This window comes from Pholis gunnellus (genome assembly GCF_910591455.1).
Source record: "Pholis gunnellus genome assembly, chromosome: 8".
Lineage (NCBI taxonomy): Eukaryota > Metazoa > Chordata > Actinopteri > Perciformes > Pholidae > Pholis > Pholis gunnellus.
The window spans coordinates 27,265,232-27,291,631 of NC_136534.1; the positions used below are offsets into that span (position 1 = coordinate 27,265,232).

General features: G+C 45.0%; 3 protein-coding genes across 7 annotated transcripts in view; all 3 read left to right on the forward strand.

Annotated features, from left to right (window-relative positions):
* pogzb (pogo transposable element derived with ZNF domain b) overlaps positions 1-2,436 on the forward strand; it is a 16,938-nt gene extending 14,502 nt beyond the window's left edge. For both annotated transcript variants that reach the window (XM_079164881.1, XM_079164880.1), the window contains one exon: positions 1-2,436. This exon is cut by the window's left edge and continues 335 nt beyond it. In XM_079164881.1, coding sequence (XP_079021007.1) covers positions 1-1,556 — 1,556 coding nt within the window. In that variant the 3' untranslated portion in view covers positions 1,557-2,436.
* An 876-nt stretch (positions 2,437-3,312) lies between these two features.
* selenbp1 (selenium binding protein 1) lies at positions 3,313-14,492 on the forward strand. Its single transcript, XM_079164886.1, has 12 exons — positions 3,313-3,382; positions 5,815-5,868; positions 5,977-6,089; positions 6,372-6,557; positions 9,473-9,593; positions 9,685-9,867; positions 11,155-11,336; positions 11,753-11,831; positions 11,914-12,035; positions 12,115-12,201; positions 12,342-12,460; positions 13,939-14,492. The coding sequence occupies exons 1-12, from the start codon at positions 3,379-3,381 to the stop codon at positions 14,099-14,101; spliced, it is 1,413 nt and encodes a 470-aa protein (XP_079021012.1). The 5' UTR covers positions 3,313-3,378; the 3' UTR covers positions 14,102-14,492.
* Positions 14,493-15,438: 946 nt separating this feature from the next.
* pi4kb (phosphatidylinositol 4-kinase, catalytic, beta) lies at positions 15,439-26,012 on the forward strand. 4 transcript variants are annotated; one of them, XM_079164884.1, is made up of 13 exons: positions 15,439-15,543; positions 17,059-17,659; positions 18,224-18,574; positions 20,483-20,527; positions 21,205-21,432; positions 21,555-21,782; positions 21,895-22,004; positions 22,500-22,604; positions 24,409-24,532; positions 24,619-24,884; positions 24,965-25,097; positions 25,203-25,323; positions 25,435-26,012. In XM_079164884.1, the coding sequence occupies exons 2-13, from the start codon at positions 17,090-17,092 to the stop codon at positions 25,614-25,616; spliced, it is 2,463 nt and encodes an 820-aa protein (XP_079021010.1). In that variant the 5' UTR covers positions 15,439-15,543; positions 17,059-17,089; the 3' UTR covers positions 25,617-26,012. The 4 variants fall into 4 exon arrangements, with proteins under 4 accessions (XP_079021010.1, XP_079021008.1, XP_079021011.1 ...); XM_079164882.1 differs by having other exon boundaries at positions 25,203-26,012; XM_079164885.1 differs by lacking the exon at positions 20,483-20,527.
* Positions 26,013-26,400: the final 388 nt, after the last annotated feature.

Genomic DNA, 26,400 nt, shown 5'->3' on the forward strand with positions numbered 1-26,400 from the left:
TGAAGGACGCCAAGAAGCGCTTGAAGTCAACTGAACGGGAGCAGAAGTTGGATGCCAACGGCGGGGACCGCATGGTGGCCTGGGTGCTGTCCATGCGCGAGCAGCAGCTTCCGATCACGGAGAGCAACCTCTTCCACAAGGCCTCCGCGCTGAAGAAGAAGGGAGGTTTCAGTGACTCCTTCCGCATCTCCTACGACTGGGCGGTGAGCTTCATGCTGAAGCATCGGCTGGGCGTTCGGAGCATCGGGAGGGCGGCTACGCTGGCTCGGGCTCTGCCGCTTTCCCTGGAGGCCAAGATCAAGACCTTCAGGGATTTTACGCAGAAGGTCACCCGGGTCAACAAGCTGCCAGAAAGCGCCGTGGCTGCGATGGACGAGTTGTGTCTCTTTGTGGATTTGAGGTTAGTTCAGGACAAGTCTCGCCGCTCTGAGGCCCTGGAGCTCACGGGGTCGTTGCCTCTGGTCACCGTGTACCTGACGGTCCTGGCCGACGGGACCATGTTGCCATCTGTGGTGCTGGCGAACCGGCAGCTAGCTGAGAAAGTCCTGCCTGAGTTTATCCTGCTGGAGGCCGGACCAGAGAGCCTGTTAGTAGAAGAAACCTTGGATCTCTGGACTAACAAGGTTTGGCTGAAGCACGTGTCCGGTCCCACTAGGCCCAGTAAAACAATGCTGGTCTTGGACCGACACCGGGAGCACATGGGAGATCCGTTCCTCACTTCCATCAGCGGCTCGGGTACCTTGCCGGCTGTGATTCCTGCAGGCTGCTCTTTCCGTCTTCAGCCCCTGGAGATTTGCATGAAGCCGGTTCTGCAGCACTTCCTGTTGTCACGCTGGGCAAAGTTCACCGCCGGAAACCCGAAGCAGTTGGAGGAGACGTCGCCCCACCAGCTCCAAGCGAATGTGACCCAGCAGCTGGTCGACTGGTTGGTCGAGGCCCTGACGCACTTAAACAAACTCCCACGGCTTTGGAAGAAGTCGTTCCGCCTGACGGGCCTTCTGTCTGTGAGGAAAGAGGAGGACCGGGAGGTGGAGGAGGAGACCATGAGTCCAGAGGAGATCCAGTCGGACCTCCTCAAGACCCTGACGGAGACCCTGCTGGGTCCGGAGGCATTAGAGGACGATTATCCTGAGCTGCTGGAGCTGGAAGACAAAGAGGACACTGAGGAGGAACAAGAACAAGGACAGAAGGTATCGGAGGAGAAACAGGAGGACAAAGAGGGAGAAGGAAAGGAGGTGAAACAGGACAAGGAAGAGACCAGGGAGGAGATTGAGGAGCAAGGGAAGGAAACAAAGGAGGGAGGTCGGCCAGAGGACACAGAAAAGGACACAATCAAAGGAGTGGAAGACAGGAAGGAGACAGACGAGGACAGGAAAAAAGAAGTTGAGGAGGACAGTGAGGAGGAAGGAAAGGAGACAGAGGAGGACAGGAAGGAAGTGAGCAAGGAGAGACGAGAGACCAGGATAGTGATAGGAGAGGAAGTCGGTGATGAGTGGAAGCTAACGGTGAAGAGCCGGACTGACGGCGTCGAGGACGACAGGATGGACGAAAGCTGAAGCAAAGACAGAGACATGGACGTCAACACACCTGTCCACAGGTGTCTCCAACAGGTGTCTCCAACAGGTGTCTCCAACAGGTGTCTCCAACAGGTGTCTCCAACAGGTGTCTGACGGGACGTTTGCCGCTGGATCTCCTCCCGAAATCTACCAAAAACCACAGAAAGTCGGGCGATGAGACGAGCAAGAAGCACACCTGTCTGCGTGGGGGACATACAGCTGACACAGCTGTGCTGTTGAGTTGGTCCCAAATATTTAGTTTGAACTCTTTGACCCTCTTGGTCCGGTTCCGACGGGACCCTGATCCTAGTGGACATTAAAGGAACTGCAGCTGAGTTGGTTGCTGCTTGTTTGGGACGTTTTTCGGTTATGATTTGAATTTTTTTTTGTTCAGTCTGTTTTGATTTTAAATCAAAGAAATCTGGAGACGATCGTGTCGTTTGAGTTCTCTGCTGGTTGTAAACGTCTTTTAGTGGTTTAGAGACGAGCCAATCAGCTGGTTGTCCATCGCACAGGAACAACGATTGAGTTAAGAACAGCGTCGGTGACGGATTCAACAGATAAATGATGAGACATGAAGACTCACTGAGATATGAAACAAACAACTGTTGGCAATAAATTCATTGATTTTTAAAGCAGTTTTTCTTATCTGTTGTCTGAATGTTCGTGTGATGATGATGATGATGATGATGATGATGATGATGATGATGATGGGGACCAGCTCTGGAAGCTGATTGGCCGGTTCAGGAACATGTGTTAATGTATTGGATCATGTGACCAGAATGTTTTGATGGTGCCTCCGACAGAACGGATGTTGTTGTACAGACGATGATGATGATGATGATGATGATGATAGATACTCTTCCTCATTAATAAAATACAAACATCTTCAGCTTTGGATCATTTTCTTTTTAGTTGTAGTTTTTTTAGGTGGTTTCTTCAGGAGGTAACCTCCGGTTCTTTAAAGTTCTTCAGAGCTTCACGTGTTAAACCTGCATTCTCTCTAGTGTCCACCAGGGGGCGACTCCTCTGGTTGTATAGAAGTCTATGAGAAAATGACTCTACTTCTCTCTTGATTTATTACCTCAGTAAACATTGTAAACATGAGTTTATGGTCTCAATCTCTAGTTTCAAGTCTTCTTCAATACAGCATGATGTTCATTTAGTAAATGATGGTCCATTTAGAGTCACACAGACCATAAAGCAGGGGATGCTTTAGGGTCCATGAGAGTCAAATAAAATGTAACGGTGCATTAGTCACAACACGGAAGTTCACCTTTGTGCTCCGTACGTCGTTAACTTCTATGTGTAGAAGTGTTTACATTTTCTCAGTCATCTGACCATCATGTGTGGGTCTGTAGTTCTAAACTTAAAGTAGAACTACATGTGCTGCCGTGGTGATATAGATGTAGCTGATTTTACTGCAGTTATGAAAGTAACCCAAAACCATCTTTTCCTAAACCTAACAAAGTATTTAACAGCTAAAACACATTCACACACACACACACACACTGATGTCAGCAGAGATCTGTTGACTGAGAGTTGAAGAATAGAAATGTCGTTAAAGTTCAGTCACAATTAAATTCTAATTATATTGTAATTATCATTTGAATAAACATGTTTCTGCGTGTTGAAGGGTTAACGTGTTGGTTATTTGAACGTACATGTAAGCCCCGCCCCTCTTCTTTGATTGGCTGTGTCCTGATCTCCCGGTGGTGAGACTCCTCCCTCCCAGCTTTATTCCCAGTGGACCTGGTCTGAGAGAACCCAGAACCGCCTGACAGCAGAACCTGCAGGATCTTACCAGACCAGGATCTGAACCATGGGTGAGTCCTCTTTTATCTCGTTTAGCGGTCTCTCCATCACACCTCTGTCTCTCTCTCTCTCTGTCTCTCTCTCTCTCTCTCTCTCTCTCTCTCTCTCTCTCTCTCTCTCTCTCTCTCTCTCCCTCCTGTGTGTCTCAGCTGCTTAAACCTCTCTTTTCTCTCATGAGGTCTGGTGACCTTTGTTCTGTTCGTTTGCAGAATAACGCTGCAGCGCCTCAACGCTCATGTTAACGTGAGACTCAGCATCAGGAGAATAGGATCATTACAAACTGTTGAGTTTGAACAGCAGAAACAAACTCAATTCTTTTTAGGAGAAAAAAAAAACTTTTTCTGCAGAAAGATTTTTATAGAAATAAACTAAAAGCAAAAACTTTCTATTGATCGACCAATCGCTGCAGAAAACAGAGTCCTGTTCCTTTAAATGGCCTGCTGTGTGTGTGTGTGTGTGTGTGTGTGTGTGTGTGTGTGTGTGTGTGTGTGTGTGTGTGTGTGTGTTATATAACACCTCCAAAGGTCACATAAGTACAAATGAATCCTTGAATTATAACTAAACAGGACTGGTATTAATAATAATAATAATAATGAACTATATGATATAGAATAGATTAAATCATGTGACTGAGTTCTTAAAGCCCACTTTATTATTTGTTGCGATTTTATTTCCTTAAAATCAAATAAAAACGAGTTGATTGAAGTATTTTTATTTTATATAGTTTTTTGAGATGAAACAAACTCAAATTAAAATATTTTAAATCAGCTCCACAGGAAACTATACAGTCACAAAAATACATAATAATCCTGTAATCAAATATATATATATATATATATATATATATAATACAATATGTATATGTACAATGAGTATTTTTACTACATGACACTGATAATACTACTCTTCCTGAAGTAACGTTGTGAATGAAGGACTTTTACTTGTGTTAAAAGTACATGTAATGGAGTATTTTTTGTGGAACTGCTACTTTTACATCAGTACAACATCACAGTACTCTTTCCCACCTGTGGTGGGCGGAGCCTGCAGGTGAGCAGGAGCTCAATCAATCATCAGCTCATAAATGAATGAATAACTCACTGCTGCAAAACTCACTCGAGAGTTTAACTAACATGTGTGTGTACTTATACTGTGTACTCAGTGGGGGGGCGAGTACTCAGTACTTTAGTAACATTAGTAGTAACTGTAATAACTTTATTGATCCTCAACATGTTCATCAGTTGATGAACAAACACCTGCAGAACTAAAGACCTTCATCAGCTGGACTCATTAGCTCATGTTAGCATGCTAACGTGCTAAGCTAAAGTCCCATGTGAATGAAAGCAGCAACATTAGAGGAGCGATCCAACCAATCACAGGACTCGGGGGGTCCTGGGGCAGTCTCATAGTCTCTCCTGGGGGTTCTGGGTCTACTGGACCTCTTAACTGCTGGGCGTAAACAGCGTCCAGGAGGATCCAGACCAGATGTTGGACCACCTCCTCATCTGGTCCCTTTAGACCTGAAAAGTTATGACTTTCTCCTAATACAGATGGTTTAACATCTGGTCTACGAGACTCCAGACTATTGGTTCATCCAAAAAATCTGAAGTTAGTAATAATCAACAGTTCTAAATGTTTCCGTTGAACCGTTTCCTCTCTGGTGAACTCTCTCTCGGGGCACTGACCCCCCCAACCAGAGAACCATGAACTCAGACCTGGAGGTTGTGAGTCTCATTATGACTGCTTCACACTCCTGTTTTAAGTTTAAGCTTTTTAGGTTAAAGTTTTGAAATTGTTTTAAGTACGTTTTGAAGTTTTAAGTATACGTTTTTCCCTCCAGAGAACCATGAACTCAGACTTTTGAGGTTGTGACTCTTGTTACGACCTCTTCACACTCCTGGAATCCTCCAGGAACCAGTTCTTCCTGAAGAGAACCACGTCGTCTGCAAAGAGGCAGAGACGCATTTCTGAAAATCAAAACCATAATAACCCCCCCCCCCCCCCCGCAAGTGAAGACTGAACCTTCAGATGCTGTTGATTAAAAAACCTAAACAACATCGGTGACATGAAACACACCGGCTGGAAAACGTGTTCAACAACTTCTACGAATACAAACAGATCTGGATCTCAACGAACTCCGTGACCTTCTTTTTTCAATGGTGTTAGCATGCCGGTGTTAGCATAGTGGTGTTAGCATGCCGTTGTTAGCATGCCGGTAGTTTCAAGTCTTCTTCAATACAGCATGATGCTACACAGTGATTGACAGGTCTCTACCAGAGACGTATACGGCGTCTCTACGTCACTCCTCCTCAGTCCAGATGTGGTCACTTCCTGTTCACTGGTTGATAAAAAACAAGATGGCGACGGACAAATGGTTGAACTAGAGGCTTGAAAACATCAGATGAATACGTCCTCTTCTTAAAGTCTGTGTGTTGTGTTTTCTCAGCTAGTTGTTCAGAATGTGGACCAGGATACCGAAGCCCACTGGAGGCCATGAAAGGTGAGTCTGTCTAACTGACCACTACATCTTTGTGTATAAATATATATATATATAAATATATGAATATATATATGTATATTCATATTTATATATTTGTCCTTATTGAAGGTCGTCGGGAGGAGATCGTCTACCTGCCCTGCATCTACCGCAACACTGACATCATGAAACCGGACTATCTGGCCACCGTGGACGTGGACCCGAAGTCTTCCACCTTCACTCAGGTAGAACCAGTCCTCCAGTCAACCTTCTTCTTCTTCTTCTTCTTCTTCTTCTTCTTCTTCTTCTTCTTCTTCTTCTTCTTCTTCTTCTCCTTCCTCCTTCTTCAGGTTTTTCTTGGTGTCTGACCTGTAGAATCTGTCTTACTGTCTGTCATTATATAAACTCTTCTTACTTATTTTGTACAAATACATTTTTTAAAATCTCTTCTGACCTGCTGTGACCTCTTGACCTGCTGTGACCTCTTGACCTGCTGTGACCTCTTGACCTGCTGTGACCTCTCTCAGGTCATCCACCGGCTGCCGATGCCGAACCTCCGTGACGAGCTGCACCACTCCGGCTGGAACGCCTGCAGCAGCTGCTTCGGCGACGCCTCCAAGAAGAGAAACCGTCTGATCCTCCCGTCGCTCATCTCCTCCAGAGTCTACGTGGTCGACGTCGGGTCGAATCCCAGAGCGCCTCAGATCCACAAGGTGATGAAGGACGCTGTGTCTTTGAATCAGCGTTGAGATGCTCCTCCTGTCATCGCTGACGTTGTTGAATCAGGAAGACGCTGCCGTGTGACGTTATGTTGAGTGTTGATGGAGCTGCTACAATGTTAGCTTAGCATAGCACCGGTCGATCCAGACTCCATTCAGAAAACAAGCATTTTAAAAGCGATTTGCTTGTCGTCTTGAGAGAGAACTAACAAAACATGATTTCAGACTTTTTAAAAGTCGGCATCATGATGTAGTTATTTTGGCATCTTTTTTATCCGTTTATTGTGATTAAATGTGTTTATTTAGTGTTCATACAGCCGTAGTAAACAGATGTGTGTCTTCATAGATACCGTGAATACTCCTCCAGATGTTATGAACCAGACAAGAAGGCGTTTAGTTTCTCAAATATCTGGAACTTCCACAACAAGTACGAAGCAGAAATACAAGTTATTCCTTTCATGGATGATGGCGGAGATATGGCGGCTTCCGTGGAATATAAGCCACGCCCCCTCTCTGGCACATTTAGCACGAATAACTACAAACGATCCCTGAAGAGACATTTTATAAGAACACAACTTAGAGTTGATCCCAGACGGACTGCTGAATGATTTATATATAATATATAATATCATATAAATATCTTTAGCTTTAGCTCGACGTTAGCGGAGCGCACAACTTCCTTTTTTCTTTCTGATGCAAAAAAACATTGTTCTTGTTCGTCCTGATGGATTGAACGAGGGAAGAAGAACTTCCTGTGTTGACACAGCGGAGAGGATCAACATTAGCTTTTTGGGCTCCAACCAAAATAAGATAAAGAAGTTACTGCCCCAGAAAGCTTCAGGGTTCACTGTGTCGTTGAGGTTCAATGAATTGCATATTAGTTTTAGCAACACTAAGACCTTTGAGGGGTCCTGGATGTGTCGAGGTTTTGGGGGGATGGGGGGTTCCATTGGGGCCTCATAGTGGGTTAATTCAGCCCTGCTGAAAAAACTGCTGCTGTTTTCTTTAAAATTCTGAGAAATGACTCAAAATAACAGTCTGTCAGAGAGCAGGAGGAGGAGGAGGAGGAGGAGGAGGAGGAGGAGGAGGAGGAGGAGGGGTCATCCTGAGTTCACTTTTGGACGATGAACCGATGAACACTCTGCCAGCTGTTCTTTAACAAACTTGACATTGGACTGTCTGTTGTTGTGGGAGATGAAGAATGTGCCTCTGTTGGCTGCAGCCGGTCAGCCTGCTGAGTCACTGTGGAATAATTAACCTGAGACAGCTTACAGCATGCTAACAGCATGCTAACTGAGCTAACTGCTGTCGATCTGGACGGCGTTATCAGCTGTAACTAACGTGCACTAACGTGCACTAACATGCACTAACATGCACTAACGTGCACTAAAAGGCGAGGTCGGCCGGCTATGTGAACAAAACAAGGAGAAGCTCTGATAAGAAACACACATGAGAGAGACTTCATTCTCAGGAGTGACGTAGAGACGCCGTATACGTCTCTGGTAGAGACCTGTCAATCACTGTGTAGCCCCGCCCCTAAAGCATCCCCTGCTTTATGGTCTGTGTGACTCTAAATGGACCATCATTTACTAAATGAACATCATGCTGTATTGAAGAAGACTTGAAACTAGAGATTGAGACCATAAACTCATGTTTACAATGTTTACTGAGGTAATAAATCAAGAGAGAAGTAGAGTCATTTTCTCATAGACTTCTATACAACCAGAGGAGTCGCCCCCTGGTGGACACTAGAGAGAATGCAGCTTTAACACGTGAAGCTGTGACTTCACTCTATAGAACGTTGTTTACAGAGGTTGTCTCCTAAAGAAAGAACCTTAACACTATTATCACTGCAGGAGGTGTGACATGTCAGACTGACATGATTAATACACTCACACCCTTGTTATTAAACTATCAAAACTCATCATGAATACAAGACTCACTCTTATTATTAAGATAACCAAAATAACAAATAAGTCTACAGCTACAAAAACGCCCTTACTTTGAGCTAAATGCTAACACCAGCATGCTAACACCACTATGCTAACACCGGCATGCTAACACCACTATGCTAACACCGGCATGCTAACACCACTATGCTAACACCGGCATGCTAACACCATTGAAAAAAGAAGGTCACGGAGTTCGTTGAGATCCAGATCTGTTTGTATTCGTAGAAGTTGTTGAACACGTTTTCCAGCCGGTGTGTTTCATGTCACCGATGTTGTTTAGGTTTTTTAATCAACAGCATCTGAAGGTGCAGTCTTCACTTGCGGGGGGGGGGGGGGGGGGGGGGGGGTTGTTATGGTTTTGATTTTCAGAAATGCGTCTCTGCCTCTTTGCAGACGACGTGGTTCTCTTCAGGAAGAACTGGTTCCTGGAGGATTCCAGGAGTGTGAAGAGGTCGTAACAAGAGTCACAACCTCAAAAGTCTGAGTTCATGGTTCTCTGGAGGGAAAAACGTATACTTAAAACTTCAAAACGTACTTAAAACAATTTCAAAACTTTAACCTAAAAAGCTTAAACTTAAAACAGGAGTGTGAAGCAGTCATAATGAGACTCACAACCTCCAGGTCTGAGTTCATGGTTCTCTGGTTGGGGGGGTCAGTGCCCCGAGAGAGAGTTCACCAGAGAGGAAACGGTTCAACGGAAACATTTAGAACTGTTGATTATTACTAACTTCAGATTTTTTGGATGAACCAATAGTCTGGAGTCTCGTAGACCAGATGTTAAACCATCTGTATTAGGAGAACTCTGAAAGTCATCACTAGTAGATGTTACTCCTCTAGATCTTTACATAGGCTCCCTTTAGAAGAGCTTTGGTTTTAAAAGTGCTTTATGAATAAAAAAATACTTTATTTCGACTGCATAAAGATGAAATTGTTGTGGTTCTGTTGTTGTGTCTTCAGGTGGTGGAGCCTGTCGATATGTATTGGAAGTGCGGCCTGGCGAACCCTCACACCACTCACTGTCTGGGCAACGGTCAGATCATGATCAGCTGTATGGGAGACCCGTCCGGCAACGGCAAAGGTGAGACGACCGGCAACCGTGTGACGTTAAAGACACTCAGCGGCCCCTAGTGGACGGTATCAGTGATGCACCTGCTGTCGTTCCTCTTTAGGTGGTTTCGTCCTGCTGGACGGTGAGACGTTCGAGGTGGTCGGTAACTGGGAGCACCCGGGGGAAGCAGCGCCTTTTGGATACGACTTCTGGTACCAACCTCGACACAACGTGATGATCAGCACTGAATGGGGTGCACCCAAAGCTCTGGCTAACGGTTTTAATCCCACACATGTCAAAGAAGGTGAGTTAAGAGGAAACATCAATCTTTCTTTAATCCTCACAGTAAGACTCCAGTCAGTAGCAATGGGCCTCCAGATTCTGGTCCCAGTATTGAGTCAGCACCACAGAGACTCCAGTCAAAAACAGAGGGTTCTTTGAGTTTATCCCAGTAAGACTCCGATCAGTGCACCTGGGTTCTAGGTTCCTATGCCAGTACGAATCCAGTCGGTATCACAAGGTTCTTGATCCTACAAAGACTTGAGTCTTCATCACGGGGCTCTTTGTTACACTTGCAGTAAGACATTAGGGTATCTATTAGAGCTGCAACAACGAATCGATAAAATCGATAAAAATCGATTATTAAAAGAGTTGGCAACGAATTTCATTATCGATTCGTTGTGTAGCGCGATTATTACGCCTCTCAATAAGTCGCGGAGATGTTTGAGTGTTCACAGCAGGCCGGTCGCCTGAATACCGCAGCTAGGAATAATGGAACAGGACACCGGTTCTATTTGTGGGTTTTTCTCTGAACTGGGGCCGTGATTAAGAGGGACGGCCGGGGGAACCTCACCCGACCCGGACACGGAGAGGACTGACAGGTTGATGCTCTCTCTGGACTCTGTGGTGGTGGTTCATGGCCGTTCTTAGTCGGTGGAGCGGTTTGTCTGGTTCATTCCGATAACGAATGAGACTCCGGCATGCTGACTAGTGACGCGGCCTCGTGCGGTCGGCGTCCAGCTTCTTAGAGGGACGAGTGGTGTTCAGCCACACGAGATCAGCAACAACAGGTCTGTGATGCCCTGAGAGGTCCGGGGCTGCAGCGCCACACTGATGGATCAGTGAGTCTACCCTTCACTGAGAGGCGTGGGTAACCCGCTGAACCCCACTCCTGATATTAGTCCACTTATTGTTTTTATCATTACTTTAACAGCTCAGGGATGTTCGAGGAGCAACCTGTTTGTGCACTTTGTGAAGATGTTTTGCAAAGGGTTGGAAATCAATGCTTTTTTGTTTTTTGTTTGTTTTTCCGATTCATCGATTAATCGAACAAATAATCGACAGATTAATCGATTATTAAAATAATCGTTAGTTGCAGCCTTAGTATCTATGTACTGGGTCCAGACCTTTGAATCAGACCAGTTCACCAAGTTCGAGTCGATTGATTTTTCTGGTATTGTGACGTAATCGAGCCAACGAGCAGAACAACAGGGACTAACAATTAGCCAATCAGCACCACTGTGAATAAACAGAGTTAAACAAGTTGACAATTCTGTCTGATAAGTCAACTTCATTGGTGTTGGTGTTCCAGGACTCTACGGCAGCTCCATCCATGTTTGGGACTGGACCACCCACAGGAAGCTGCAGACCCTCGATCTGGGGGAGGAGGGGGCCATTCCCCTCGAGATCCGATTCCTTCATGACCCCGATGCCACAGAGGGCTACGTGGGATGTGCTCTGAACTCTGTGGTCTTCAGATTCTACAAAACACCAGTCAGTACCATAGGGTTCTAGATCACCATAGATCTAGATCTATGGTGAGTATCACAGGGCTCTAGAACCCAGCGAGACTCAAGTCAGTGCTACATGGTTCTAGGTTCTGATCCCAGGAAGACTTCAGACAGCACTGCAGGGTTCTAGGTTCGATTCCCAATAAGATTCCAGTCTGTTCCACACAGTTCATAATGGATTGTCTGTTCCATTTATTGACGACCACTTAAAGATACAGAGCCACAAAACTAAACTACCCTGAACTTTACACTTTCTAGCCTTTTGACGCTGAAGGTATGTCACCAACCAACCAAACACATTGTCACTGAGAGCATGTTAGCATGCTGATGTTAGCATTTAGCTCAAGGCACAGAGATGATTGTGTTACTTCAGACTCGTCTGGCTTTGTGTGTCTTCAGAAAGGTGACTGGGCTGCAGAGAAAGTGATCAATATTCCCAGTAAGAAGGTAGAGGGATGGGTGCTACCTGAGATGCCTGGTAAGTCTGTCTGCCTGTCTGTCTGCCTGTCTATCTCTCCGTCTGTCTGGTTGCGTAACTGGTTTCCTGTCTGTCTGCGCAGGTCTGATCACAGACATCCTGATCTCGTTGGACGACCGTTATCTCTACTTCAGCAACTGGCTCCACGGTGACATCAGACAGTATGACATCACAGACAGGAGGAACCCACGATTGGTCGGCCAGGTCTGAACGTTACACCTGTCCAGTGACTAGAAGGTAAAAAGCTTCAGAGTGAGACAGCTCACCTGTCTGTCTGTTCCAGGTGTTTCTGGGAGGAAGCGTCGTCAGTGACGGTCCCGTCAGAGTCCTAGACGACCCAGAGAACCAGCCCCGCCCACGCGTCATCCAGGTACCACAGACAGGAGAGAGAGACAGGAGGCTGTGAGACAGGACAGGATGGACTTGTGTCCAACATCCTTTCTTCTATCCTCGCTTTAGGATTGTTTGTTGATCTCTACCTGTCTCTCTCTCTGCCTGTCTGTCTCTCAGGGGAGGCGTGTCTCTGGAGGTCCTCAGATGTTACAGCTGAGTTTAGACGGTCGGAGACTTTATGTGACGACGTCTCTCTACAGCGGCTGGGACAAACAGTTCTACCCCGACATGGCCAAGTGAGTACTACTGTAGTACTACTACTGTAGTATACTGTGGTACTATTACTGTAATATACTGTAGTACTACTACTGTTATCTCTTTAACCCCATCGCGAGAGTGTTTTGCAAAGAAGAGCATCATATAAATCACTTTTACCCACATGCTATATACCTACTTAACGACGACATTCTGAGAAACAATACAAATTGTTCCACCGTCAATCCGCAGATATCTTCCATATTTCTCTCCTTTCAAACGTTACACAGAGCAACACACACAAGCACAACCAACCACAGAGCAACACATTTGAAACGCATCGTACCTTGAGCTGGTCTGCTGGGTGAAAAACTCTGTGAATCCACATAAATCCTTTCACTAGTATGCACCGGTCCCTCTCTTTCTTTTGAGAGTAAAATAGAGTTAATCGAGGCATTTATGCATAAATCCGCCTTTTACTTTTCAACGAATCATTTCAACGCTCAGTCTGTTGCACAACTCTTGTGGAGTTTTAGTGGCTAAAAAGTCTGTCAATCACCTGACTGACCGGCCCACTGCATTCTACACGCATTTCCGCATTCTTAGACGTATCACATGTGCAAATCGACCAATCATAGGCTTCGAAAACTGCCAATACACACACATGGAGCGACGAAAAAATCACATACAACACATAAATCACATAAATCACATAAATCACATAAATCACATAAATCACATAAATCACATAAATCACATAAATCAGGCCCCTGAGAGGTCAACATGGTTCAGAATGATGCCAAACTGCTGTATTAGATAGATTGAACCCTGTCAGTGATAAAACAAGTGAAATATATAGTTATATAGTATATACAATTAGAATAGAACAGCTGGAAACCTGGTTCCAAAATTCGGAAAATTCAGAATTTTGGCTTGAGCTGGCATGAACTCTCTGTACTCCAACCTCTATAAACTTGTCCCGCTTCACTTTATCAAAGTAAAACCTTTTAGAAAGGACTGCTGACATGTTGTGCTGTGATTGTGGAGAGTTTCAGGCTCACTGCTGCATTATTTCAAAGACAAAAGTGCTTTTTCCCAGGCGAACCTGAACATTTTCAATGTGAGCTGTGTGTTATATTCATTCAGCATTAACCAGTAACACACACACTGATATGTACACATGTTAACACACTATCACAAGTGTCAGTGTTATTATCCCATTGAAAGTATTCAAATAGACCTTGTAGTTAGAGAGATACAGCAGAGGGCTAAAAATAGGCTTAGAGGTTAAAAGGTTATATACTGTAGTACTACTACTGTTATATACTGTAGTACTACTACTGTTATATACTGTAGTACTACTACTGTTATATACTGTAGTACTACTACTGTTATATACTGTAGTACTACTACTGTTATATACTGTACTACTACTGTTATATACTGTAGTACTACTACTGTTATATACTGTAGTACTACTACTGCTACAGACTGTCTGTCTGACTGTCTGTCTGTGCAGAGAGGGCTCCGTGATGATGCAGATCGATGTGGACTCAGTGGATGGGGGTCTCTCTGTGAATGAGAACTTCCTGGTGGACTTCGGTAAAGAACCCGGAGGTCCGTCTCTGGCTCACGAGCTCCGTTACCCTGGAGGAGACTGTACGTCTGACATCTGGCTGTAGAGACCTGAGACCTGAACCAGACCACCTGAGACCTGAACCAGACCACCTGAGACCTGAACCAGACCACCTGAGACCTGAACCAGACCACCTGAGACCTGAACCAGACCACCTGAGACCTGAACCAGACCACCTGAGACGAACCAGACCACCTGAGACCTGAACCAGACCACCTGAGACCTGAACCAGACCACCTGAGACCTGAACCAGACCACCTGCGACCTGAACCAGACCACCTGAGACCTGAACCAGACCACCTGCGACCTGAACCAAACCACCTGCGACCTGAACCAGACCACCTGAGACCTGAACCAGACCACCTGAGACCTGAACCAGACCACCTGCGACCTGAACCAGACCACCTGAGACGAACCAGACCACCTGAGACCTGAACCAGACCACCTGAGACCTGAACCAGACCACCTGAGACGAACCAGACCACCTGAGACCTGAACCAGACCACCTGAGACCTGAACCAGACCACCTGAGACCTGAACCAGACCACCTGCGACCTGAACCAGACCACCTGAGACCTGAACCAGACCACCTGCGACCTGAACCAAACCACCTGCGACCTGAACCAGACCACCTGAGACCTGAACCAGACCACCTGCGACCTGAACCAAACCACCTGCGACCTGAACCAGACCACCCGAGACCTGATCCAGAGACCACCCGAGCCTGATCCAAGTGGACATTCTGTTCCTCATTCATAGAACCCGAACTGGTTCTGGTTTAAATGTTCTGGTGAAATAAAACTGTTAAAAAGTTCACTGTGAGTGTGATCTGTCATTAAAACCGACCAATCAGCTGTCAGCTTTTCAGTCCGTTAAATCAAACTGTCTGACCGGCAGCGCCCCCTGCTGCTCACTCTGTTAACACACAGTGTTTAAATAAAGTTCAATTTGAAGCCTCCTGTGTCTGATACACTCACCTGGAAACAAATGATATAATATAATATAATGTATTATCATAGATTATATAAAGTAATTAAAATGAGCTCCACCTTTAAAGTGATGAACACATTAAATAATCATAATACTATAATATAAAATGTACTATTCTGCATAGTGAGTACATTTGGTACTTTAATTCTATTTGAGGACTTTTACTTGTAACACAGTATTTCTACCATATCTACAATGTTGTATTAGTACTATTACTGCAGTAAAACATCAGAATACTTCTCTTTCCTCTGGTCAATATATAATAATATAACTATATCAGGTTAATATACTCTAAAGTACAAACTGTAGTAACCTGCAGTACCTGTAGATCAGACTCCAGGCCAGCAGGTGGCAGCACTGCGCCAGAAACCGACCGGAAAAAGAGGCGAAGAAGAAGAAGGAGCCGCTAGCTGCTACTGTTGACATGACGATCAGAGAGCATCAATGGAGACAAACGGGACATAAAACATCGCTTCTAACGCACTGAACGGTCACCAGGTAACACAGACTCACCTGTAAAGACACACACACACACACACACGTCACTGCACCTGGAAGAGCTCACCTGCGACTGAGATGGAGCTAGCATTAGCTTAGCATATAATACAGCTTTAAAAAGAAAAAGAAAACAAGCCGAGCGAAGTTAGCAACAGTTGTCCTGATAGTTAGCCGGCTAATGCTAACATTAACCGGAGCTAGTAACGTTAGCTTGTTAGCTTTGGTGTGTTTAATCTCTTAAGTTAACCAGTTACAGGACGATGCTAATGTTTAGTTAGCTGGTTAACGGTAGCTGCGTCTCAACTAAAGCTAACGTTCCTCCACAGTACGCTAAGCTTAGCTAAGCTAACAGTCTGTTGATGACTGAACTTTACACTTGCGAGAGTCGGAGCTAATGCTAACAACTAGCGAGCTTTAAATACTAAGCTAAGCTAACATCAGCTGACTTCTATTTATCAAACTGCTTCTTTAAACAGTATCACAGTGTAGAAGTACTCTGTTAAAGTACTAATACCACAGTGTAGAGGTACTCTGTTAAAGTACTAATACCACAGTGTAGAGGTACTCTGTTAAAGTACTAATACCACAGTAGAGGTACTCTGTTAAAGTACTAATACCACAGTAGAGGTACTCTGTTAAAGTACTAATACCACAGTAGAGGTACTCTGTTAAAGTACTAATACCACAGTAGAGGTACTCTGTTAAAGTACTAATACCACAGTGTAGAGGTACTCTGTTAAAGTACTAATACCACAGTAGAGGTACTCTGTTAAAGTACTAATACCACAGTAGAGGTACTCTGTTAAAGTACTAATACCACAATGTAGAAGTACTCTGTTAAAGGTGACCGGGGGTGACTGTGGCTAAGTGGAGAGCAGGGCCGTACTTCAACCAGAGGATCGGTGGTTCGATCCCCGGCTCTGGCTCTGCTAGTCACATGTCAATGTGTCCTTGAGCAAGAAGACCCTTAACCCCGAACACAGTGTGTAGATAGATATTGATTTGTAATTCGCTTTGGATAAAAGCTAAATGACTGTAATGTAAAGTTAAAGTACTAATACCACAGTGTAGAGGTACTCTGTTAAAGTACAGTTATGTAAAGAAAAAGTACTCAAATACTAGCATTATATATACTCAAAGTGTTCATGATGCAGAATAATGTATTTATAGTAGTACTTTTATTGTGCTAACAATCTCCTCCTTTCCTTTCCTCGCCTCCTCTCCTCACGTCTTGAGTCCCTCCCACCTGAGACAAGGAGACGAGGAGTCGAGGAGTCGAGGAGTCGAGGATTTTAACAACTAAAGGAACAGTTTCGTTGGTGCTGACGTGGTTTTAGTTAAACTTTCATTCACCAAGACTTGAACAAAAGAAACACTTATGGCTCCTCCAGAAGCCTCCTCTCTCCTCTCCCCTTGTCTCCTCACGAGTCACGGGAGGAGACATTAGCGTAATGAGGTCCAATCAGAAGAGAGAGAGAGACAACCTTTTGACCTTTGACCTTTCCTCTGTTTCAGCGGATGAGGGCGGAGCTTCCCGGCGGTCACGATGGAGGACACGGAGCCGGAGCTTTCCCCCCCCGCCCCCTCTGATCAGAGCAGCCCCTCCCCCGTCACCCCCCCCCTGGGCGTGATCAGCGAGGCCGCGGGCGAGCTCGGCCCGGTGATCGACGCCGAGGTGGCCCAGCGGGCGTGTCGGGAGGTCCTGCAGCAGGTGAAGCTCCACCAGGTGGACGGCGATGTCGCCGACCTGCCCAACGGGGAGGCGGAGCCCGACAAGGAGGCGGAGCCTGAACCTGAACCCGAGCTACCGTTAAGCGTTCCGGTGAAACCGGCGGCGGACGACCCGGCCCCCGGCTCGGTGAAGAGTGCCCGGCGGCGCCAGAGACACAACCCGTCCAAACAGTCGTGGCTGCTCCGCCTGTTCGAGTCCAAGCTGTTCGACGTCTCCATGGCGATCTCCTACCTGCACAGCTCCAAGGAGCCGGGGGTGCAGGCCTACATCGGGAACCGGCTCTTCAGCTTCGCCCACGACGACGTGGACTTCTACCTGCCGCAGCTGCTCAACATGTACATCCACATGGACGAGGACGTCGGGGACGCCATCAAGCCTTACGTGGTGGGTGTGGCCTGTGGCAGGGGGGGGCGGGGTTTGAACAGAACGTCAGGCTCTGATTGGACGTCTTTATGTTGAAAGTTAGACGCGCGTAGACGAGTATTCATTAATAATACATTAAGCTCATATCGCGTATCAACACTAACGCTTCGTTTGTAGCGTAGCATCGTAGCTTAGCTTAGCTTAGCTTAGCTTAGAGAGGAGGGATTATCTATGAACTCGTATCTCATCTTCATAAACTACTTTATTACCTTCAGACAAGAAACACGTCAAGTATTAAATGTGTTCTAAAGAAGCAAACATCCTCTAAACTGTTTGATTTGGCTGATAAAAAATCATATGAATGTTTTTATCTTAATCAGCATAGATTTGGAGGATTAACGACGCTGCAGCGTGATGTAGATCATTATTAGTGTGTTTTCATACAGAACTCAGTGTCTTCTTGGCTGCTTTCGTTTTCACTCTGGTAGCTTATTGATAATTGTGACCATAAATCAACGAAAGCTTTTCTTACTTCCTGTTGAACTTCCTGCTCCGTGACCTTTGACCCCTGCGTGTTGCGTTCAGGTGCACCGCTGCAGACAGAGCATCTCCTTCAGCCTGCGCTGCGCCTGGCTGCTGGGAGCGTACTCCTCCGACATGCACATCTCCACGCAGCGTCACTCCAGAGGCACCAAGCTGAGGAAGCTCATCCTGTCCGATGAACTCAAACCGTCGGGGTCCCGGGCCCGCAGAGACCCCCTGACTCTGACTCTGACGCCTTTCTGTCCGTTGGCGGCGTCCACCGGCGAGCACAGCCTGTCGCCCTCCAAACGCACACATCAGCGCTCCAAGTCGGACGCCACCGTCAGCATCAGTCTGAGCAGCAACCTGAAGAGGACGGCCAGCAACCCGAAGGTGGAGAGCAGCCAGGACGAGGTAAGACTGGCTCCTGTGGGGGTCCAGGTGGATCTGGATCTGATGACGTAAAGATCTGACTTCAAACCACAGATTGTATCATTCATTTAGTCAACGAGAAATAAGGTTTTCTTTTGCGATAAAACGACAATAAATTATTATTATACAATCATTATTTTTCATTTTTTAGTTTATTTATTTTGCACAATTTAAACAATAAAAAAGAAACAAACAAACATAACAGATAAATAATATCACAGAGCAGGAAGAGGCAAGAAGACAACTATAACCTATAAAATATTAACATTAAACACAAAATCTTTGTGTTCAGAAGACGTTTGAACTCCTTTAGTCCCTAAAAGTAATAATTATTACCATATATATATATATATATATATATATATATATATATATATATATTTAATAACTAATTATGCTAATGCTTAATTTTACCTTTTGCATGAATTATGGAGACATTACGTATGAAAATCATGTAACGTCGTGAAATATTGTGTGGAGTAAACATTCACACAGTGACATGAGATGAAATATGACCAAAGGATTGTTTTTATTGATCAATAGATTATTGATATAACAGATTAATATAACAATTAATTTACCCAAAATACATAGCAAATATTAATATTTAATATTTGACTCTTTTATTCAATTGTCTTCGCTTGAACACAAACAAATGTAACAAGAGAATGAACCCTGTCTGACAGATGATGAGTGAGAGACACAATCATTAGTTTAATTAAATCACTGTTTCCATAGCAACTCTTTCCCTGAACTGGACAAGTACTTGACTTCAAACTCAACATGGTTATTACACCGTTTGGTTTCATCACTGGATTAATATGCAATTCAATAATCAAATGTGTTTTTACATCAGTGTGAGGCAACAATTTACAGATTGTGGTTACAGTCGGGCTGTTGTTACAGTCGGGCTGTTGTTACAGTCGGGCTGTGGTTACAGTCGGGCTGTGGCTACAGTCGGGCTGTGGCTACAGTCGGGCTGTGGCTACAGTCGGGCTGTGGCTACAGTCGGGCTGTGGCTACAGTCGGGCTGTGGTTACAGTCGGGCTGTGGCTACAGTCGGGCTGTTGTTACAGTCGGGCTGTGGTTACAGTCGGGCTGTGGCTACAGTCGGGCTGTGGCTACAGTCGGGCTGTGGCTACAGTCGGGCTGTTGTTACAGTCGGGCTGTGGTTACAGTCGGGCTGTGGCTACAGTCGGGCTGTTGTTACAGTCGGGCTGTGGCTACAGTCGGGCTGTGGTTACAGTCGGGCTGTGGTTACAGTCGGGCTGTGGTTACAGTCGGGCTGTGGTTACAGTCGGGCTGTGGCTACAGTCGGGCTGTGGCTACAGTCGGGCTGTGGTTACAGTCGGGCTGTGGCTACAGTCGGGCTGTGGCTACAGTCGGGCTGTGGCTACAGTCGGGCTGTGGTTACAGTCGGGCTGTGGTTACAGTCGGGCTGTTGTTACAGTCGGGCTGTGGCTACAGTCGGGCTGTGGCTACAGTCGGGCTGTGGTTACAGTCGGGCTGTGGTTACAGTCGGGCTGTTGTTACAGTCGGGCTGTGGTTACAGTCGCGCTTTAGAGGATCGTGGTCGGTGTTTTTAGCTCCTGCTGGTTCTTCAGGATAATTCATATTTTGAACTGATGAAGCCATTCCTGTGACGCGTTGAGGCTCGTTATGCAAATCAACCTGTTTTTGTAATCGATGACGTCAACGAATCCCACCAGCTCTCCTGAAAACAGTTCACTATTTACAGACAGATATTGGCTGTTCATCACACATACTTTACAGAGAATCTGGACAATTTAAACTAAAACCAAGTTTTTAATGAAACAAACAAACGAAATAAAAGTGGATCTGAGTCCACATCCTCTAATCCCTCTGACCTCTGACCTCTGACCTCTTCAGGACAGCAGCTCCAGCTCAGACAGTCTGGAGTTTAAGACTCGTCCCGTAAGTTCACCAGCGTCATGTTCTCCCTCCAGGGTGCATTGTGGGAAATGAAGTCTGTGATAGAGGTTGTGGGTTCTGGTTCAGTGTGAGGTGAAGTCCACAGACGTACACACACCTGCAGGACATCTGTGGACTCGTCAGTAATTCTTTATGTTTCTGTTGGATCCAATCAGCTGTTTGATGGTGTGGGTGAACCAATCAGGACGCAGAGATGATGGTCATGTGCTTGTGTGTCGGGTTTGTTATTTATGTTAATGTCTTCATTATAATACCAACAGGACGACACGATCAGCTGATGTGGTCAATATCAGTAAATATACATGTTTGATATTCATGTTGGTCAGGTGACCTCCAGTCACAGCTTATTAACCAATCACAGCTCATCAGCACCTCAACATGTAAAACATGTACATCTAAAGGCCTCTACAATGTACTTTACACTGAGTATTAATATATAGTATTAAAGTATTAATATACAGTATTAGAGGTTCAAACTTAATATAAACACGTGAATATAAAAATGTCTGTTTCTGTTCATCAGAACAAACCTGACACACAAACATCAAACCTTCACCCGTCTGTCTCTCAGAGGACAGACGGGTGAGACTTTAACCACCAACACAGTCTAACATGTCTGTCTCCCCCCCCCTCTCCCTCCCCCTCCCTCTCTCTCTCAGCCGGTGCGTCTGGCTCCTCAGAGGGAGTTCATAAAGTCTCTGATGGGGATCGGGAAGCGTTTGGCGACGCTGCCGACCAAAGAGCAGAAGACTCAGCGGCTGATCTCAGAACTGTCGCTGCTCAACCACAAGCTGCCGGCTCGAGTCTGGCTGCCGACGGCGGCCTTCGACCACCACGTGGTGCGAGTGCCCCACACTCAGGCTGTGGTGCTGAACTCCAAAGACAAGGTGAGAGACTCACACGTGTATTTATATTTATATTTATATATAATATATAATATATATATATATGTACATTTAAAATACAGACGTGACATCACTCTTGCTGACCCCCCCCCCCCCCCCCCCAGGCTCCGTACCTGATCTACGTGGAGGTCCTGGAGTGTGAGAACTTCGAGACGTCCAGCGTTCCAATCCGGATACCGGAGAACCGCATCAGGAGCACCCGTTCCGTGGAGAACCTGCCGGACTGCGGCATGACGGCGGACCAGAGAGCCGGCAGCTTCTCCACGGTGCCCAACTACGACAACGACGACGAGGCCTGGTCCGTGGACGACATCGGGGAGCTGCAGGTGGAGGTAAGACAGAACTCTTAGATTCATGTTTAGGAAGAACCAAAGGGGGCCGAGGACGGAGCCTTGAGGAACACCACAGGTGTTTTAATGAATACGCTGTCGTTCCTTCCTGCAGCTCCCAGAGATCCACACCAACAGCTGTGACAACATCAGCCAGTTCTCAGTGGACAGCATCACCAGTCTGGAGAGCAAAGAGCCGGTGTTCATCGCTGCTGGAGACATCAGGTACACTCACAGTACACGTTTGATATTTAATACTTAACCTCAGTTTAATTCTACAGGTTAACGTTAACCATCACAGTGTCAATAAAGTTTTACTGGCAGTAAAATCTGTGTTTCTAGTCTCTGATCTCTGATAATGTTACATTGAAAACAACCAATCAGTCTTTAAACCAACAAGAGAGCTAGTAACGTTAACCAGTCCATCTGTTAATATGGATCACCAATGATCAATAATTAGTATCGGGGTCATAAAAACGTGATCAGGGATCTAAAAGTTATATTTTCTCCTTTTGTGAACATCAGTAGATATGATCTCTGTCACCAGAGACTGATCCTAGATCAGATTATCAAACACTCAGAACACCTAAAGGATTCAAACTTCTTCTCTTCACACATGTAAAAACACCTGGAGACGAGATCCGGCAGACAGTTTCTTTCTTAAAACAACAATACATGATCAGTATGTATTTATTGCTGTCCTCTCTCTGCATGTTGTAGGCGGCGTCTGTCGGAGCAGCTGGCTCAGGCTCCCACCACGTTCAAACGGGACCCAGAAGACCCGTCAGCTGTTGCCCTGAAGGAGCCCTGGGAGGAGAAGGTCCGGTAAGTGAAGCTCAGGGTGGAGGTGGTGGTGGTTTTTGTATTTAATTGACAGTGGTATATATTTCTGACTCTAAATTTCTGACTGTATTGTAGTATATTTCTGACTGTATTGTAGTATATTTCTGACTGTAGTGGTAGTATATTTCTGACTGTAGTATAGTATATTTCGGACTGTATTGTAGTATATTTCTGACTGTAGTATAGTATATTTCTGACTGTATTGTAGTATATTTCTGACTAGTATAGTATATTTCTGACTGTAGTAGTGTACATTTCTGACTAGTAGTAGTGGTAGTATATTTCTGACTGTAGTAGTGTACATTTCTGACTAGTAGTAGTGGTAGTATATTTCTGACTGTATTGTAGTATATTTCTGACTGTATTGTAGTATATTTCTGACTGTATTGTAGTATATTTCTGACTGTATTGTATATTTCTGACTGTATGTGGTTTTTCTGTATATTTCTGACTGTAGTGTAGTATATTTCTGACTGTAGTATAGTATATTTCTGACTGTAGTATAGTATACTTCTGACTGTATTGTAGTATATTTCTGACTGTATGTGGTTTTTCTGTATATTTCTGACTGTAGTGTAGTATATTTCTGACTGTAGTGTAGTATATTTCTGACTGTAGTATAGTATATTTCTGACTGTAGTATAGTATACTTCTGACTGTAGTAGTGTATATTTCTGACTGTAGTATAGTATACTTCTGACTAGTAGTGTATATTTCTGACTGTAGTATAGTATATTTCTGACTGTAGTATAGTATACTTCTGACTGTATTGTAGTATATTTCTGACTGTATGTGGTTTTTCTGTATATTTCTGACTGTAGTGTAGTATATTTCTGACTGTAGTGTAGTATATTTCTGACTGTAGTATAGTATATTTCTGACTGTAGTATAGTATACTTCTGACTGTAGTAGTGTATATTTCTGACTGTAGTATAGTATACTTCTGACTGTAGTAGTGTATATTTCTGACTGTAGTATAGTATACTTCTGACTGTAGTAGTGTATATTTCTGACTGTAGTATAGTATATTTCTGACTGTAGTATAGTATATTTCTGACTGTATTGTAGTATATTTCTGACTGTATTGTAGTATATTTCTGACTGTAGTATAGTATATTTCTGACTGTAGTATAGTATACTTCTGACTGTATTGTAGTATATTTCTGACTGTATGTGGTTTTTCTGTATATTTCTGACTGTAGTGTAGTATATTTCTGACTGTAGTGTAGTATATTTCTGACTGTAGTATAGTATATTTCTGACTGTAGTATAGTATACTTCTGACTGTAGTAGTGTATATTTCTGACTGTAGTATAGTCTACTTCTGACTGTAGTATAGTATATTTCTGACTGTAGTAGTGTATATTTCTGACTGTAGTATAGTATATTTCTGACTGTAGTATAGTATATTTCTGACTGTAGTATAGTATATTTCTGACTGTAGTATAGTATACTTCTGACTGTAGTAGTGTATATTTCTGACTGTAGTATAGTATACTTCTGACTGTATTGTAGTATATTTCTGACTGTATGTGGTTTTTCTGTATATTTCTGACTGTAGTGTAGTATATTTCTGACTGTAGTGTAGTATATTTCTGACTGTAGTAGTGTATATTTCTGACTGTAGTAGTGTATATTTCTGACTGTAGTAGTGTATATTTCTGACTGTAGTATAGTATACTTCTGACTGTAGTATAGTATATTTCTGACTGTAGTATAGTATATTTCTGACTGTAGTATAGTATATTTCTGACTGTATATGATACCTGACTGTGTTCCCCTGCAGGAGGATCAGAGAAGGATCTCCTTACGGTCACCTTCCTCACTGGAGGCTTCTGTCTGTCATTGTTAAATGTGGAGACGACCTGAGACAGGAGCTGCTGGCCTTCCAGGTGCTGAAGCAGCTCAAGGTAACGCTTTGACATCACTAACGTCACATGATCCAATCAAGTAATTTGGTGTAAAGTACTGACGTATATAACTCCTCCTCCTGCAGTCTATCTGGGAGCAGGAGCGGGTCCCCCTTTGGATCAAGCCCTATAAGATCCTGGTGCTGTCGTCGGACAGCGGGATGATTGAACCGGTGATGAACGCCGTATCCCTCCACCAGGTGAAGAAGCAGAGCCAGCTGTCTCTGCTGGACTACTTCCTGCAGGAGCACGGAGCTCCGACCACCGAGGCCTTCCTGTCCGCTCAGAGGAACTTCGTCCAGAGCTGTGCCGGATACAGCCTCATCTGTTACCTGCTGCAGGTCAAGGACAGGTGAGGCCATGACGTCACCTCCTCTTCACTCACAGTGATTTAACCCTGCGGTGCTGTAACCCCTGACCCCGTCCTCGCAGGCACAACGGGAACATCCTAATGGACGCCGAGGGTCACATCATCCACATCGACTTCGGCTTCATCCTGTCCAGCTCTCCCAAAAACCTCGGCTTCGAAACGTCTGCCTTCAAACTCACCACCGAGTTCGTGGATGTGAGTTCAGGTTTTCATCTAGTGGTCACTGAGGAGGTTCTAAGGTTCCTGTAGGAGGTTCTAGTCATCACTGGGGAGGTTCTAAGGTGTGTGTGTCTCTCTCAGGTGATGGGTGGTCCAGATGGAGACATGTTTAACTACTACAGGATGTTGATGCTTCAGGGTCTGATAGGAGCCAGAAAACACATGGAGAAGGTTCTACAGATAGTGGAGATCATGCAGCAAGGTAACACTCACTCACTCACTCACTCACTCACTCACTCACTCCTTCACTCACTCACACCTTCATTCACTCCTTCACTCCTGTATCTGGTACTAACGTGCCCCCCCCCCTCAGGAACCCAGCTGCCGTGCTTCCACGGGTCCAGCACCATGAGGGGTCTGAAGGAGCGGTTCCACATGAGTCTGACGGAGGAGCAGCTGCAGCTGCTGGTGGACCAGCTGGTGGACGGGTCCATGAGGTCTCTGACCACCAAGCTGTACGACGGCTTCCAGTACCTCACCAACGGGATCATGTGACCCGATGAGGTCGCCGTGAGGTCACGTGACCCACGAAGAGACTGATGACCCTCCTGTTTTATACCTGGACCTCAGAGACCATGAGCCTTCCTCTGCTGGTCCTCCTCCTCTTCTTTTATTCCACTTTTTCTTCTTCCTGCTGTTGTTTCTTCTTCTTCTTCTTCTTTTTCCATATTTGGACAGATGTCCCTGATTGGCTGCTCAGCCGGACTCTTAGCCAATCAGAGAGCAGACCCAGTTTTTTTTAGTTTGAAATGTGAATGCTCAGCAGGTAGAGTCTGTTACCGTGGAAACGGATTGTTTATTCATGTTTTATCTCTTCAGCTGTAAAAACAGTTAATAAATAATAAAACGTTCTTTAATCTGTTTGTTGAAAACTAAAATAAACATTTTGATGAAGTTGTTTGTTGCACATAGAAGGTTATTTACCGTTAAATACAAGACGAGGTTTAAAGAAAATACAATAAAGAATAAAAATCTATTAAAACAAGTTTATTATTAAAGTGTTTATTAAAGCAGAGCAGAGTCAGAGGGTCCTGGTCTCTGTTGAGCCCGACTCAAGACTGAAGAAACTGTTCATGTGCTGTGGTCCTGGTGGAGGTCTTGGTCCTGATGGAGGTCTTGGTCCTGATGGACCTCAGCCTCCTGCCAGATGGAAGGGGCTCCAACAGTTCGTGTCCAGGGTGAGAGGGGTCTGCTACGATCCTTCTGGCTCGCTTCAGGGTCCTTGAAGCGAGCAGACTGCAGCCAGTCCCGCTCTCAGCCGGTGGATCGGGTCAGGACT